General features: G+C 34.0%; 1 protein-coding gene across 7 annotated transcripts in view; it reads right to left on the bottom strand.

Annotated features, from left to right (window-relative positions):
• The window catches only part of WRN (WRN RecQ like helicase), a 139,198-nt gene that overhangs the window by 71,937 nt on the left and 51,676 nt on the right, over positions 1 to 15,585 (bottom strand). For all 7 annotated transcript variants that reach the window (XM_023214601.2, XM_023214608.2, XM_023214609.2 and 4 more), the window contains exons 11-17: positions 15,139 to 15,219; positions 12,173 to 12,311; positions 11,118 to 11,193; positions 9,553 to 9,620; positions 9,163 to 9,271; positions 8,197 to 8,265; positions 2,795 to 2,877 (exon numbers count right to left, since the gene is read on the bottom strand). In XM_023214601.2, coding sequence (XP_023070369.2) covers positions 2,795 to 2,877; positions 8,197 to 8,265; positions 9,163 to 9,271; positions 9,553 to 9,620; positions 11,118 to 11,193; positions 12,173 to 12,311; positions 15,139 to 15,219 — 625 coding nt within the window. The remainder of the gene's footprint in view (positions 1 to 2,794; positions 2,878 to 8,196; positions 8,266 to 9,162; positions 9,272 to 9,552; positions 9,621 to 11,117; positions 11,194 to 12,172; positions 12,312 to 15,138; positions 15,220 to 15,585) is intronic.

Here is a 15,585-nt window from a genome sequence, read left to right as displayed (position 1 = left end):
CCTGCCATGTGTATTACCTTAAGCAAGTTACTTAAGCTTTCCAAGTCTCAGTCCTCTCACAAGTAAAATGTGGATAATAATAGTACCTGACATTTTCTAGATGCTCTAAAGATTAAATTATATCATTCACATAAAATGCTAAAATAGGGCCTGGCACACACACAAAAAATTGCTACTACTCCTATTATGTTTAATAAATATCTATTATTATCCAAACACTTTTCTAGCAATAAAAAGACTAATAAAATACAATCCATGACCTGAGGAGTTCACAATTCTAAAAGAGGAGACAGACATGCAAATAAACAATTACAATTCATTGACATTACAAGTTACAACAGTCTTAAGACAGTGTGGAGGAGAAAGAAAGCCAAAAAAAAAAAAAAACGACTAAACATGGGGGCAAAGTCAGTTATTTGTATCAAAATTCTCTGGGTACTACTGAGTGGCTGGAAAAAATTCAATATTATTACTATAATTATTTTGGCTTTTGAAACTAAACCTGAGTGACTGACTGATTTTTCCCTCCTTCCTTCCTTCCTTTCTTCCTTCCTTCCTTCCTTCCTCCCTTCCTTCCTTCCTTCTCTCTCTCTCTCTCTCTTTCGTAACTAGGACTATAACAGGTACCATGCTTAGCTCATTTTTTTTTTCAGAGATGGGGTCTCACTGTGTTGCCCAGGCTGGTCTTGAACTCCTGGGTTCAAGCAATACTCCTACTTCAGCTCAGATTTTAAATTAAATAGGTTGAAACAGAGATGATGGTCTTTTAAAAGCTTTAGTTATAGGTTTGACAAACTAGCTTTTAAAGGAACTAAACCTTATCCCTCAAAATCAGTTTAGACAAGCTTTTGCCAACATTCACTTAAGTTAAAAGTCTGGTTGGTAAGGAGTCTCCCTATAAAACTATATTTGCTCTTTCTGTTAAAAATCCAGACTACTTAAGTAATTTAACATTTACCGAAAAATGAGGAATCTGATTAGCTAAATGTCAGACTGCTGTACAAATAACATCCTGTGTATATTCATTTTTGCAAGCATTGTACAATTTCCCGCAACAAAAGGCAAAGGAAAATATTTCAAAAATAACTTTTATTTATCCCTTTTTATTCAACACTGAGTCAACCAGAGAACATTTTCATCCATCATAAGCGAAGTACACTGCTCTAATAATTGCAGTGTTCATAATTCATCCATTATAAAAAAATAAAAATAGAGAGTTTTAACTACTTGTCAAAAGTATTAAGTATTTGCTTAAATACTTAAGCTTATTATTCATTTAACACTATCACAGAAACAAAGCAAACAGTAAAAACGTACCCAGACCACTATAGACATAGACCCTAGCTTTTGCAATACAACCATGAAATTTATATATAGGGTAGTTATTCTTAATTCAAAGTGAAATATTCACAAGAACTTCATACAACCTAATAGGAAACATATCAAATTCATTGTCCATTAAAGGCAAAAAATGTAGTATGTCAATAAGGGAGTTTAAGAGCCCATAAATGTACTCGTTGCTAATATATTTAATGAAATGTTAATTGCTGCCCTCATGCTGTTGTTGGTTTTAACACATACCAAAAAAGATACAAGTTTGTTTTCATTATATTGTTGGAAAAATTATCAAATGCTTTCCTACAGTTATATGAAAGTAACCGTTAAACGAGACGTTGCAATTTGAAAACCTAACCTATCTGGAATTATTTCAATACATAATTATACAACAAGATCATATGATATTAAAAAATTAAATTTGGTTAGGTCAACTGAAGGTGTGAAATAGGGGCATTTGCAATAGAAGCCATGATTGCAATTCTTGGATAGTTGAGCCTAACCACCAAGAAGAAAAAAAAATTCTTTTTTGAGGCATGGTCTCGCTCTGTTGCCCAGGATGGAGTGCAGTAGCATAATCTCAGCTCACCGCAGCCTCCATCTCCCAGGCTCAAACAATCCTCCTACCTCAGCCTCCCAAGTAGCTTGGACTACAGGCACGCACCACCAGGCTCGGCCAATTTTTTAAAAAATTCTTTGTAGAGACAAGGTCTCACTAAACTGAGGCTTAAAATATTTTTAAGAACAAAAAAAAGTGCTATCAGCTTTTGACTAATTCTATATTTACACTTTCTAGGAAATAAATTCTGACTTACCCAAGTTTTTGGTTTTTGTAATAAATCAAACTCACTAGTGGCAACTAATCAAAGGTACTGTGGTTTCCAACCCTGGCTATACATCAGAATCACCTGTGAGAAGCCACTAATGCCAGGTGCCACCCCAGGCCTGTTAAATCAGAATTTTCAAGGTTGGGGGTTGGTTACCTACATTTTTTTTAAGTTTGAAAAGTGATTCTTATGAACAAAGAGAGTACAAAACCACTACATTGACTTAATTTAGATACAGAACATGAAAAACAAGTAAATTAAAATTTCATAGAACCTAGGATTCAACATTCATTCAACAATATGTATAAGTGCCTATGTGCCAAGCACACTGCATTGGGGAAATATAAATTTTAAAAAGTGGTATTTTTCCCTTGAAAAGTTTATAGCCTAGCAGAAGAAAACAGATACATAAACAGGTAATTATGCTAACAGAGCCTAATTTCTGTAGCAAAAGGAATTATAGAGTATCATGGGATAAGATAGGTGAAACGCCAAGTTAGAGAGTCAGATTTCCTGGAGGAAGTAATGTTTGAAATAAATTTTAACAGAAGTGAAATCCAGTGTCCATCCATAGGTTTAACTTTAAAGATTAACTCAGTAAGTATTTACAGAGATCTTTCTTTACCACTTACCAATATCAGCCTCAAGTTGCTGGAGTAGGCCCATGTTACCTGAACAGTATTCTGGAGTTATGTATACAATCCGGTATTTGCCTCTGTAAAAACAAACAAAACAAAAAGAAAAAAAAAAAAAAACAGGAAAGGAAACATGTTAACAATAAAGAAAACAATCATCTCAAGGAATTACAACTTAAAATCAAAATACCTGATGAATGTTTAAATACTTTATGTCACGAAAATCTAAAAGATTGCTATATACATGCAGAGAATGCTTACCTCTTCTGAGAGAAAAATGAGGATGACTCACTAAAGACTAAATATAAAAATAAAGCCCTATTGTATTTTCCAAACCCAATTCCAGTCTCTTCCTAAGGGCTGGCTAATTTCTTTTAAGTGGGATCTATGAGACATTCCTTTATCCTTAATACAAAATTCAATATACTCTTATGCTAGCTTGAGTTAATTTCTATCCTGGGTAGACAGAATCCTAATTAAGACACTGTTTGTAACAAGGCTAGGTCTGGGGCAAAATATTTACAGAGTCTGTGCTCCATTCTATGAAATGAAGACCTAGATCAAGCCAAATGTAATGAAACTTAATTTTCTATATGGAAAGACTTTAAAAGCATTCACCTATTCAACAGATGTTTAAGTGTCTACTGTGCGCTAGGCACTGTGCTTTCACAAGGAATCAAATATTAACAAAACAGATATGCCTTTACCTTTATGAAATTAACATTGTATTCTAATTAACATAGGAAACAGTATAAAGAATAAGCTCTGATGTCAAACTGCCCAGTTCTACTTCTTACAAGGTAAGTGATGTTAGCCAAGTTACTTTACCATGCCCAGTTTCTTTGGTATAAAACAGTGACAATAATTATCAAGACAGCTAATTGTTTCAATATCTAGATTCAAGGTAAACTCAATCAAAATCCCAGCAGGCACTTGGGTTGAAAAGGTGATGCTGACATGCTCACAGAAATACAAAGGACATAGAATAGCCAGAAAAACTCTGAAAGAAAAGAACAAAGCTAGAGGCCTTGTACTATCTGATTTCCAGGTTTATTATAAAGCTATAGTAATCAAGACACCAATCAAGACAGGCATAGATCCACAGAACACAGAATAGAGAGTACAGCAAATGACCCACATATATGCAGTCAATTTATTTTTTACAAAGGTACAAAGTAAATTCAGTGTAAAAGCATAGTCTTTTTTAAAAATAGAGTTGGAACAATATGTGAAAAATATATAAACTGTAATCAATACCTCCTACAATAGACAACATTTACTAAAAATGAATCATAAATCTAAATGTAAAACTTAAAACTATAAAACTTTTAGGAGAAAACATAAAAGCAAATCTTTGCAACCTTGGGTCAAAACACTAAAAGCAAAAATCCCTAAAAGAACAAATCGACAAACTGGACTTTATCAAAATGAAAAACTGCTGCTCTTCAAAAGAACTGTGTGGAAAGTATCAAAAGTCATAAACTAGGAGAAAATGTTTTCAAAGCATATATCAAATAAAGAATGTATATTCAGAATATAGAAATGACTATCAAAACTCAATAAGTAAAAATAAGCAGAAGATTTGAACAGACACTTCCTCAAAGAAGATATACAGATGGCCAGTAAGTGTATGAAAATATGTTCAATATAATTAGTCATTAGGGAAAAGCAAACTAAAAATAAAACCAGACACTATTAGAATGGCTTAAATTAAAGATCAGCTAGACTAAGTGATGGCAAGGATGGGGAGGAACTGGACCTCTCATACACTGCTGGTGGGAACATCCCATGATACAATCACTCTAAAAAGCTTGATAGTTTCTTAAACAAAGAATTAGCAAATAGTCCAGTAATTCCACTCTTAGGCATATATGCAAAAGCGTTGAAAATGTATGTTCATAAAAAAATTGGAACATAAAAAAATGTTCATAGCACCATTATTCATAACAGCCAAAAAGGAAACAACCCAAATGTTCATCACTGATGAATGAATTTTTTAAAATGTGTATGCCCATACTATGGAATATTATTCAGTCATTAAAAAAAGACTGAATGAAGTACTGATATGATTATGATAAGTGGAAGAAGCCAGACACAAAAGACCATATACTGTATGAGTTCATTTATAGACATATCCAGAATAGGCAAATCATAGAGACAGAAAATAGACTAGTGGTTGGAAGTGGGTAGAACAGAGACAAAAGGCCGGGCAGAGTGGCTCACGCCTGTAATCCCAGTGTTTTGGAAGGCTGAGGTGGGACAATTACTTGAGCCCAGGAGTTTGAGAACAACCTAGGCAACAGAGCAAAATCTCATCTCTATTAAAAATAAAACAAATTAGCCAGGTATGGTAACTTGTGCCTACAGTTCCAGCACTCAGGAGACTGAGGTGGGAAGATCGATTGAGCCCAGGAAATCAAGGCTGCAGTGAACCATGATCATGCCAGTGCACTCCATCCCGGGGTAAAGGGGGAGACCCTGTCTCAGAAAAAAAGAAAAGAAAATAAAAGGGACAATAGGGAATGACCACATAATGGGTACGGAAATTCTTTTGGGAGTTAGGAAAATGTTCTGGAATTAATATATAGTAATGTTATATATTACTATATATAATTACTACCATATATATAACTATATATATAAAATGTTATATATATATTATATATAACATTACTATATATTATATAGCAATAATGTTATATATTATATATTATACTATATATTATTACTACACCAAAACCCACTGGACTTTAGTAATGATTACAATGGTAAAAGTGGCTGGGCGCAGTGGCTCATACCTATAATTCCAGCACTTTGGGAGGCCGAGGAGGGCAGATCACAAGGTCAGGAGATCAAGACCATTCCTGGCTAACACGGTGAAACTCCATCTCTACTAAAAGTATAAAAAAATCAGCCGGGCGTCGTGGCGGATGCCTGTAGTCCCATCTACTTGGGAGGCTGAGGCAGGAGAATGGCATGAACCTAGGGGATGGAGCTTGCAGTGAGCTGAGATCGCACCACTGCGCTCCAGCCTGGGCAACAGAGCGAGACTCCATCTCAAAATAAAATAAAATTAAAAAATGGTAAAAGTTATGTTCTGTGAATTTTATCTCAATTAGAAAAAAGAAAGTTAAACATATATCCATCACATGTTCCAGTCATTCCACTCCTTCATATATAATCAATAAAATGAAAACATATGTCCATACGAAGACTTATATATGAATGTTCACAGCAGCTTTATTTGTAATAACTCAAAACTGGAAACAATCCAAATGTCTATCAGGTGAATGGATAAACAACTTGTTGGATATCCATAAAATGTAATCCACTTAACGATAAGAGGAATGAACTATTACTCAATGTAATAACATGGATGAATCTCAAAATAATTATGCTGCATTATTTAAACCAGACAAAAAAAAGAGCACATAAAATATGATTGACTCCGTGTATATATAATTTTAGAAAACGCAAACTAGTCTATAGTAACAGGAAGGAGATCAGCAATTACCTGGTGACTGGGATTGAAACAAAAAGGTAAACTTTGTGGGGACGAATATGTTCATTATCTGGATTGTGATGATGGTTTCGTGAGTGCATACCTGTGCCAAAACTTATCAAATTATACTTTCTCAGCATATAAAATTTATTGTAAGTCAATTATACTTCAATGAAGGTGATTTAAAATGCTTAGAAAAAAAGAAAACATGTTCACAAAAAAGATTTTTACAAGGATGTGTATAGCAGCTTTATTAGTAACAGTCCAAAACTAGAAAAACAGCCTAGGTGTCTATCAATAAGAAAATGTAAAAACAAACTGTGCTATATTCAATGAAATACAATAAAATAACACTCAGATATTTAAAAAAACAAACAAACAAACAAACAACTATGCCAGGTGCAGTGGTTCACACCTGTAATCCCAGCACTTTGGAAGGCCAAGGCAGGAGGATCGCTTTCTAATTTTATCTCAGAAAAAAGAAAGTTAAACATATATCCACCACAGGATCCAGTCATCCTACTCCTTGATATGTATCAATAAAATGAAAACATATATCCATACAAAGACTTATATGTGAATGTTCATAGCAGCTTTATTTGTAATAATCCAAAACTGGAAACAATCCTGAGGCCAGGAGTTCAAGACCAGCCTGGGCAACCAAGCAAGATCCTGTCTCTACAAAAAATTTAATAATTAGCCAGGCATAGTGGAACATGCCTGTGGCCCTAGGTACTTGGGAGGCAGGAGGATAGCTTGAGACCACTAGTTAGAGGCTGCAGTAAGCTATGATTGCACCACTGTACTCTAGCCTGGGTGACAGGAGACTGTGTCTATAAAAAAACAAAAACAAAACAAAACAAAACCAAAAACTACTGATACATGCAACAGCATGGAAGAATCTCAGAAACATTACACCAAATGAAAGAAGTCTCACACAAAAGAGTTCATATTGTGTAAACACATTTATATGGCATTCTACCAAACTACGGTAGAGAAAATCAGAGCAGAGGCTTGCCTAGGATGGCGGATGGAAGGACAGACTGCGGAGAGACATGAAGAAACTTTCTAGAGTGTCAGTAATATTCTATATCTTCTTAGAGGTTTGGTTTACATCTTTGTATGTATTTATCAAAACTCAGTAAATACATGTGTATCTCATGTGTATGTATATACTAATATGTATGTAAAGAAAACAGCTGCTTAATGGGCAGGGGTGTTCTTTTGGGAGTGATGAAAATGTTCTGAATTAGAACATACATATATATGCATATATATTAATATGTGTGTGTATGTATATATATGTGTATATATGTTTGTGTGTGTGTACATATATATACACACACGCACACAAAATGAGTGTGTGTATGTGTGGCTGAGATGATATTCTCCTTAGGAATTACATCATGATAGAATTGGTTGGGCAAGAGACCTAGAATCCAGTCCCTGATCAGTCAGTCATTGAATGACTTTGGGCAAATTACTTGTCTCTGAGCCTCAGTTTTCTCATCTATGAAATGAGACAAATCTTGATACTCTGCAACTTCTCTTCCAAAACCAAAATTTTTATAGTTCTATGACTACAATGCGAATCTTATAGCCCAAGAACTGAGAATAACAGATTTCTTCAAGTTTGAAGGATTTAAAAAGTAACAGTCCTGCAAAGGTACTATAAAAAGAAAGTGCATTTTAAAATCATGGACTTTTCTTCAGGCATTTAATAAAATTTGTTTGTGTACAAAATTCTCTCATATACCACAGACATCTGACCACATGATTAGAAATCACAGAAATTACTCACAACTTCCTCAGCAACATGTAATTCACCCATGTAACAAACTTGCTCATGCAGCCCCATGAATCCAAAATAAAAGTTGAGGGGAAAAAAATTACTCACAATTTAATGTCTGTTAGAACATTTTCTGACTGTGCTGATCCAAGGAAGCAAGTTGGGATGTTCGACATTCTATAAGAAGAAAAACAAATACTCTGGCCCCATGTACACACTACACATATCAATTTGATTCTTAAGTGAGCAAGAATAAAGAAATATAATAATGTATATTCCTGTTCTTTGCAGTTTTCTTTTTTGTCACTTACTAACTTGATAAGCAAATGTCTTCAAGGGCCTTATCAGAATGCAAGTTTTTAAGGTGGGTCTTTGAAAGATACTGTAAGTTCAGGGCAGCAGGGGATGACCAGGAGGGTAAAGGAATAGGTTGCTAGAACCTATTCCTTCTATCTAACTGTATGTTTGTACTCATTAACCAACAATAGGGTAACTATAGTTAACAACAATAATACTGTATATTTCAAAGCAACTCAAAGAAAAGAGTAGAAATGTTCCCAGCACAAAGAAATGATAAATGTTCAAGCTGATGAACAAATGCCCTGATTTGATCAAGTGTATTTTATATGAGTGTATCAAAATACTACAGTACCCCATGAATATGTAAAGATATTATGTATCAATTTAAAAACAGATTGCAAGCTCAGGTTGAAGAAGCTGAAAAATTTTTCATAGATAAAAAATATACTTCCATGTATACACTTCTTATCAAGCTAAAAAGCAAGCATAACAGAAACAGAAAATAATTTTGAGATATTCAGTGTAAACCAGCATAAAGTAATAATGGTTTTTAAAAGAATTTTATCAGGGCCACCTGGTAGCTTTGAATTACAGAGAACACAAGAAAGAAGATAAGCTCTTCCACTAAAGTGTCATTTATTACTGATAAAGATAAAGCAATACCTGCAGAAATGTGTTATTGTGAACTAGATTTTAACATGCATGATGGATCAGATGTTTCACCCGCAGAGGAAAAAAAGGGGGTGATACTGCAGCAACGATAACATGACTCACTTAAGCTGTAACACTTGGTCTTCCATCAGAGAAATAAGGGGAGAGATGACAAGGCCAATCTTGCCTACATAAACAGGTGGATACTGGAAGCACAAACTCTTTCCATACCCTTGAAATGAAAAAAATATGCTCATAGAAATAAAAATAAACCTTTGACGCTTTCATTTCTTTTTACAATGTACTTATACAGATGAATGGTCAATACTAGTATGCTATCTTTCTAAAAGCTAATTGATACATAAATCTGAGCATCTGTTCTCTGTTCACTCTCTTCTATATTTTCCATCATTTGTAGTTGCATTTGTATTTTGAGAGTTTAATGAAAGATTATTTCAAACTCTTCATGCTTTATTTTTAAAGGATTAGGTTATTTGCTTAAATACAACTTACCAGTTGCCATGACAGCAACATTATCTCTTCTTTCTTCCAATACTGAATGAATCACTTTCCACTGAACTCTTGAAGGTGAAAAGCAAAAAGCTATTTTGTTTTATTAATAAGAAACCCAAGGTACAAATTAAAATCCATTCAATTTCTCATTTCCTTTAATAGAATTTATTTTCAAACTTCATACATAAATCTGCACAAACCTGGAACTTTAAAACAATGAATGCCATTTGACCAACCTCCCATTCAAGCTAACTAACAACTACCATTTGGTATATGTATTAAATTTCATTAGATACATCTAAAGTAAAAAACAGATTCTAAGCTTCATACTAGATATCCAAAAGAATCAATACTTCAAAATAATAAGAGAAATGCTCCAGGGACAAGGACTGACTGAAAAAGGAAATAAGGGAACTCTGTGAGGTGATGATAATAATATCTCTTGATAAGAATTTGGGTTACATGGGTATGCACATGTATACTTAAAATTTGCAAATGTACACTTAAAAAGTTTTATATTTCCTTATGTGCAAATTTTACATCAAAAGAAAAAACTGTAAGTAAATATTTAACTCGTTAATAATTTACATGCTGAAATCCTTAGGTGGAAGTGTAATGGTGTCCTCAATTGACCCTGAGATGCATATTAAAACTGGAATGAATTAATGGATGGAAAGAGAGATATGAACGTGATACGTGATAAAACAAGTATAGTAATGATAGTAGAATTTAGGTGGTGGGAATACAGACATGCACAGAAAAAAAATTATTTCAACTTTACTACATCTTAGAAAATTTTCTTAATATCATGGGAAAAACCAATTGGAGAGGTGGTCTTCTGGCATGCTGTTAATGACCTGTTCTTAACTAAGTGCTGGCTACAGGGTGCCCAGTTTATGAAAATTCATTGATCTCTACACCATGCGCACTTTTCTGTATGTAAGACATAAATAAAAAATGTTTAAGATCAAAAGAAAAGAGGAAAGAAATACTTCAGTAGATTACATTTTAAATTCTCAGAATAGGAAAAATCCAGTCTAGATTTTCACATGCTTATTAGTTTTATTCATATTTACTTGTTCATCTCATTCTTATTCATCTCATTTAATCCTTACAAAAATGTGCCCGTTAGATGTAAACATATTTTGAGTACATTAAAATAGATAAGATTATCACTATTTCTCAAACTGTTGTATTAAGAACTTCTAGTACATCTGCATGTTCTGGGTAATATACACAAAAAAGGCACATAGACACTCGTTTAATGAAAAACAAGTCAGTATTAAATTAACACTTATTTATAAGTATCTTTAAACAAGTTTCTACTCAGAACTACTCAGTTAAAGGAAAACCATTTTTCCTCACTTATAAAAAACAATTTGCAGAAATGAATTTTATACAAATTATCACTTTGAAATAATTTTGTAGTCACATAGAAAAAAGTGTGGCATGTATAACCATAGTAAGGTTGTGCTGTTGCTGTTAAGTAGACAGGTTATTTGCCTTTTCCCTTGTTTTAAAGAGAATACTAAATATGTGATTTGATTAACTGAGATTATACTCACGGTTTAAAACTGGAATGGCCAAAGTACATCTTGAGGCAAGTAACTTGCTCTTCGTTGGGTGCTGGCAACAAAGAGTCTTGAAATAAAATAAAATGGGCATTTATGTTCAAATAGAAAAATACCACATAGAGGGAGAAAACAGGTCATTTCATTGGCTTCTTTGAAAGAATACAGTGATAGCTACCATGGGTTAATGTTTTCTGTTTTTCAATTTCAATATAAATTGGTCTTCTGGGTACCATATATGACACCTGGATTACTTTTAAGTATTAGAATTTTGTTGTGATTCACACTTTGCCAGGACTATTAAAAAAAAACTGATGTTTTAGAATCAGGAATACTTCTAAAGGCTAACATTTAAATGTTACAACATAACAATCCAAATATTATAATATAACCAACCTTCAATTAATGGTAATCAGAAATTACATTAGTGCTACACTAAAAAAGTCCACAGATAAAATAAAATCTTCGTTTTAGTTACCTAAAGCTAAATGTAGTTACACCTAAATTTAGTTACCAAAATCTCATTTAGTTTAGTTACCTAAATCTAATTTAGTTAGGAAAAGTTAGTTACCTACATCTTTGGTCAAAATTCTAACTGCACAGCACAATGAAGTTACGTTAGCTCTGCCCAACTCACTTTCCCTGTCCACAGTGAGCTTGAAAGATTCCTGAGTAGCCAGGAAAGGGCAATACAAAGAATCAAGATAATTTACCATGAAACAATGAAAGTTCATTATTAGAGTTCTCAGCTTTAATAATTCTAAATGAGAACTATAATGATTTGGAGAAATCACATCTGTATTTAATACAAAAAAACAAAGGGAAAGGTATTTTTATCATCATAATGCAACTATTACTCTATTTTTGTAAGTAGTAAGATTGTGCTTTATGGAGACAAAAGCACTAAGGAGACAAAAGCTTATAAGGATCCAATAATTAATTATATGCCACAAAGTCCCTGACCTCCAAACCATTCAAAACTGGATCCTAAGTTAAATTCAGTGGTAGGAATCACAGGTGAGTCATTTCAAACACATTCCAGTGCTCACCCTTATCATCATCATCTTCCTCTTCATTAGCTTCATTTTCATCATCTTCTTCTTTAGTTGGAAGACCCAGATTTCTTTCCATATCTAAGCATTTAGAATGAGTTGGTTCTACCGTGCCACTATTGAGGTTTTCTAAAGACTGAAAGTTTAAAAGAAATTTTAAAAGCAAAACCACTGACAGTGTCGTGTCTTTTTCACCAAACACAAAAGGACTATTATTAACAGGGCCTACAATTTTGTTGAAAGCTGGCAGATGTGCAAGCCATACTACAAAAGAACATGTGTGCTCCAGTTTAAATATGTGCTCATGAATGGTTTCTAAGGCGCAAGGCCAAAGATGGAACATTTCCAGCAAAAACAAGGCTCATTAATAGCATATAATAAACTGCCCCTGAGGAAAGCTATCATAAATTTTAAATTTGGATAATTTAAAATATTTTTTCTTTATTGCACTTCAATATTTTCAATTCCCAAGCAGTAAACGTGGATTTTAATGTTATTTTTGTAACAAGTTTCTCTATATCATATGTCAGTCACATTATTTTTTAATAAGGCTGAAACTATAAGCAAACAATAAATGTGTTTTGGAATTCTCAAAACAACAAAAGATTCCAATCATTTTAGAAAAGGAATTTTACAAACATGAAATAAAGTTATTTGTTTTTATTTTGGCTTGACAGTATCTGACATTCTCCCCTAAATAAAGATTATCTATTTCAAGAATATTTCGGCCGGGCGCGGTGGCTCAAGTGGGTAATCCCAGCACTTTGGGAGGCCGAGACAGGCGGATCACGAGGTCAGCAAATCGAGACCATCCTGGCTAACACAGTGAAACCCCATCTCTACTAAAATACAAAACAAAAAAAACTAGCCGGGCGAGGTGGCGGGCGCCTGTAGCCCCAGCTACTCGGGAGGCTGAGGCATGAGAATGGCGTAAACCCGCGAGGCGGAGCTTGCAGTGAGCTGAGATCCGGCCACTGCACTCCAGCCCGGGTGACAGAGCGAGACTCCATCTCAAAAAAAAAAAAAAAAAAAAAAGAATATTTCAAAACTGTTCCATCTATAACATTTTTTAACCATGAAGAGACAGGAAGACTTTATTAAACTACAGTTTTAACTTTCTCTTTTTATTAAACCTTTTATATAATATTTTCATTTTGAAGGTTTTTTTTTAAAAAAAGTATGTTCATTTCAAGCCTGAAGGCAGAAAAAAGAAGTGCTTCTGTTTCTGTTTGCTTTATTTTATTCAAGTCCACAGACATACTTAGAATGCATTTTTAAAATAGAGTTCTCTAACATGGGCATCCAGGTTGCCTTCTAAGAGATTTAATGTATATGTTTGTAGACGTCCACAAGTTTCCTATAAATGTACTATTGGAACAGTACTCAGAGAAATGGATAATTAATAACAAAATACAATTCAGTATTTATGTTCTAGTTTTACTGTTAGCTAATATTTATTAAACACTTACTAAATGTCAGGCTCTATACTAAGCTCTTCACAAGCAACATCTTAAATAATAATTATAAAACTGAGTATCAAAGATGCTAAGAAACTTCCCCAAAGTCACACAGCTACTAACTGGAAAAGCTGAGATTCAAACCTACATCTGAATTCACAATCTAGTCATTTTTTTTTTTTTTTTTAAATTGAAACAGGGTCTCACTCTGTCACCCAGGCTAGAGTGCAGTGGCCTGGTCATGGCTAACTGCAGCCTCAACCTCCTCAGGCTCAGGTGATCCTCCCACCTCAGCCTCCCAAGTAGCTGGGACTACAGGCACACACCACCACACCCAGTCAATTCTTGTATTCTTCTGTAGAGATGGGGTTTTGCCATGTTGCCCAGGCTGGTCTCAAACTCCTGGAATGAAGTGATCCTATTGCCTCGGCCTCCCAAAGTGCTGAGATTACATGATTGAGCCACCATGCCTGGCCCTAGAATATACATTCTTACTCACTACTTGGTCTCAAAACTAAAAAAGTCAGGAAATTAATCTCATTTCATAAAAATAAAAAAACTCATCAACCTAAAGATTAGGAATAAAAAAAATGCATAATGGTGAACTTCTGTGTTTTTCTTCATTTTTTACTTAATTTAGCTACACTGGCTTTTCTTATTATACATCTTTGGTTCATAACACCTGACAAAGAAATTAGAGGTAAAGGAATAGAAAATATACAAATTATAAACTAGTATTTTCAATCTCGATAATAAATGAGAGTAAAACTGAACCATTTAATCCATCCGAAAATTATACAAAATACCTACAGTAAATAATACCAAAGGAAGAAAAGATAATTATTGAATGTATAAAAACAAAACTTCCAAATAAAAACGGATACGCATGAATTGGAAGAAAGGAAATGCAACTTCAATACTGGAGAGCTGAATCGCTACCCATATTCCAGGAAAAAATTACAAGAAAGTAACACAAGAAGGAACACAGGGCTGGATGCAGCAGCTCATGCCTGCAATCCCAGCACGTTGGGTGGCTGAGGCCAGGGGATCACTTGAGCCCAGGAGTTTAAGAACACCCTGGACAACATGGTGAAACCCCACCTCTACAAAAAATATAAAAATAAGCCTGATGTGGTGGTGCATGCCTGCAATCCCAGCTACTCGGGAGGCTCATGCAGAAGGATCACTTGAGCCCAGGAGGTGAAGGCTGCAGTGAGCCGAGATGGTGCAACTGCACTCCAGCCTGGGTGACAGAGTGAGACCCTATTTCAAAATAAAAAACAAGAAGGAACAAAGAAAGCACATTTAAAATTAGTATATTACCTCTAACCCATTATTCACAGACTACGTAAAAGAAACATGAATTGGAAAATGTGAAATCTAATGTTATGTAATTACTAGCAATTTTATTGTGGTGGAACCAGGTTTAGAAATAGTTAATATTTTACTTAATTAAATGTGCTTTGGAAAGAACTTGAAGTAATGTTTTTGCAATTGTAAACATACCTTAAGCATCTCCATTTCCAAATCTTCATCACTCTCAATTACATAAGATGTATCGTTTTCATTATTAGTGGGAGATAAATGCTTTTAAAAAAAAGTATTAAGCATTAATTTCCAATATAATTGACTTCATATCCTCTTTCTGCAGAATAAAGCTCCTATGTACTAGATATCTTTAGACAACTTCCTCTTCCCTAATGAATATATAACATATATTTACATGTTTATATGATAGATAAAAAAGGAAGAGAGAGAAGAATGAGCAGAGAAAGAACCAAAGAGAAAGAAAGTAATAGTTAGGAATACAAAGTTAGATAAAGAGACAAAATAAAATCTCTGCTCTAAACAAGAATACAAAATGACAAGTTTAACTCAGGTCAAACAATGTCAAACTGTGTCTCCCAAACTTTTTGAGTATAAGAACTCTTCACAACGTTGAAAAATGACGTA

The sequence above is a fragment of the Piliocolobus tephrosceles genome, chromosome 7 (assembly GCF_002776525.5).
Source record: "Piliocolobus tephrosceles isolate RC106 chromosome 7, ASM277652v3, whole genome shotgun sequence".
Taxonomy (NCBI): Eukaryota; Metazoa; Chordata; class Mammalia; order Primates; family Cercopithecidae; genus Piliocolobus; species Piliocolobus tephrosceles.
The sequence above is the reverse complement of the archived record's forward strand: the minus strand, read 5'-3'. Positions and strand labels throughout refer to the sequence as shown.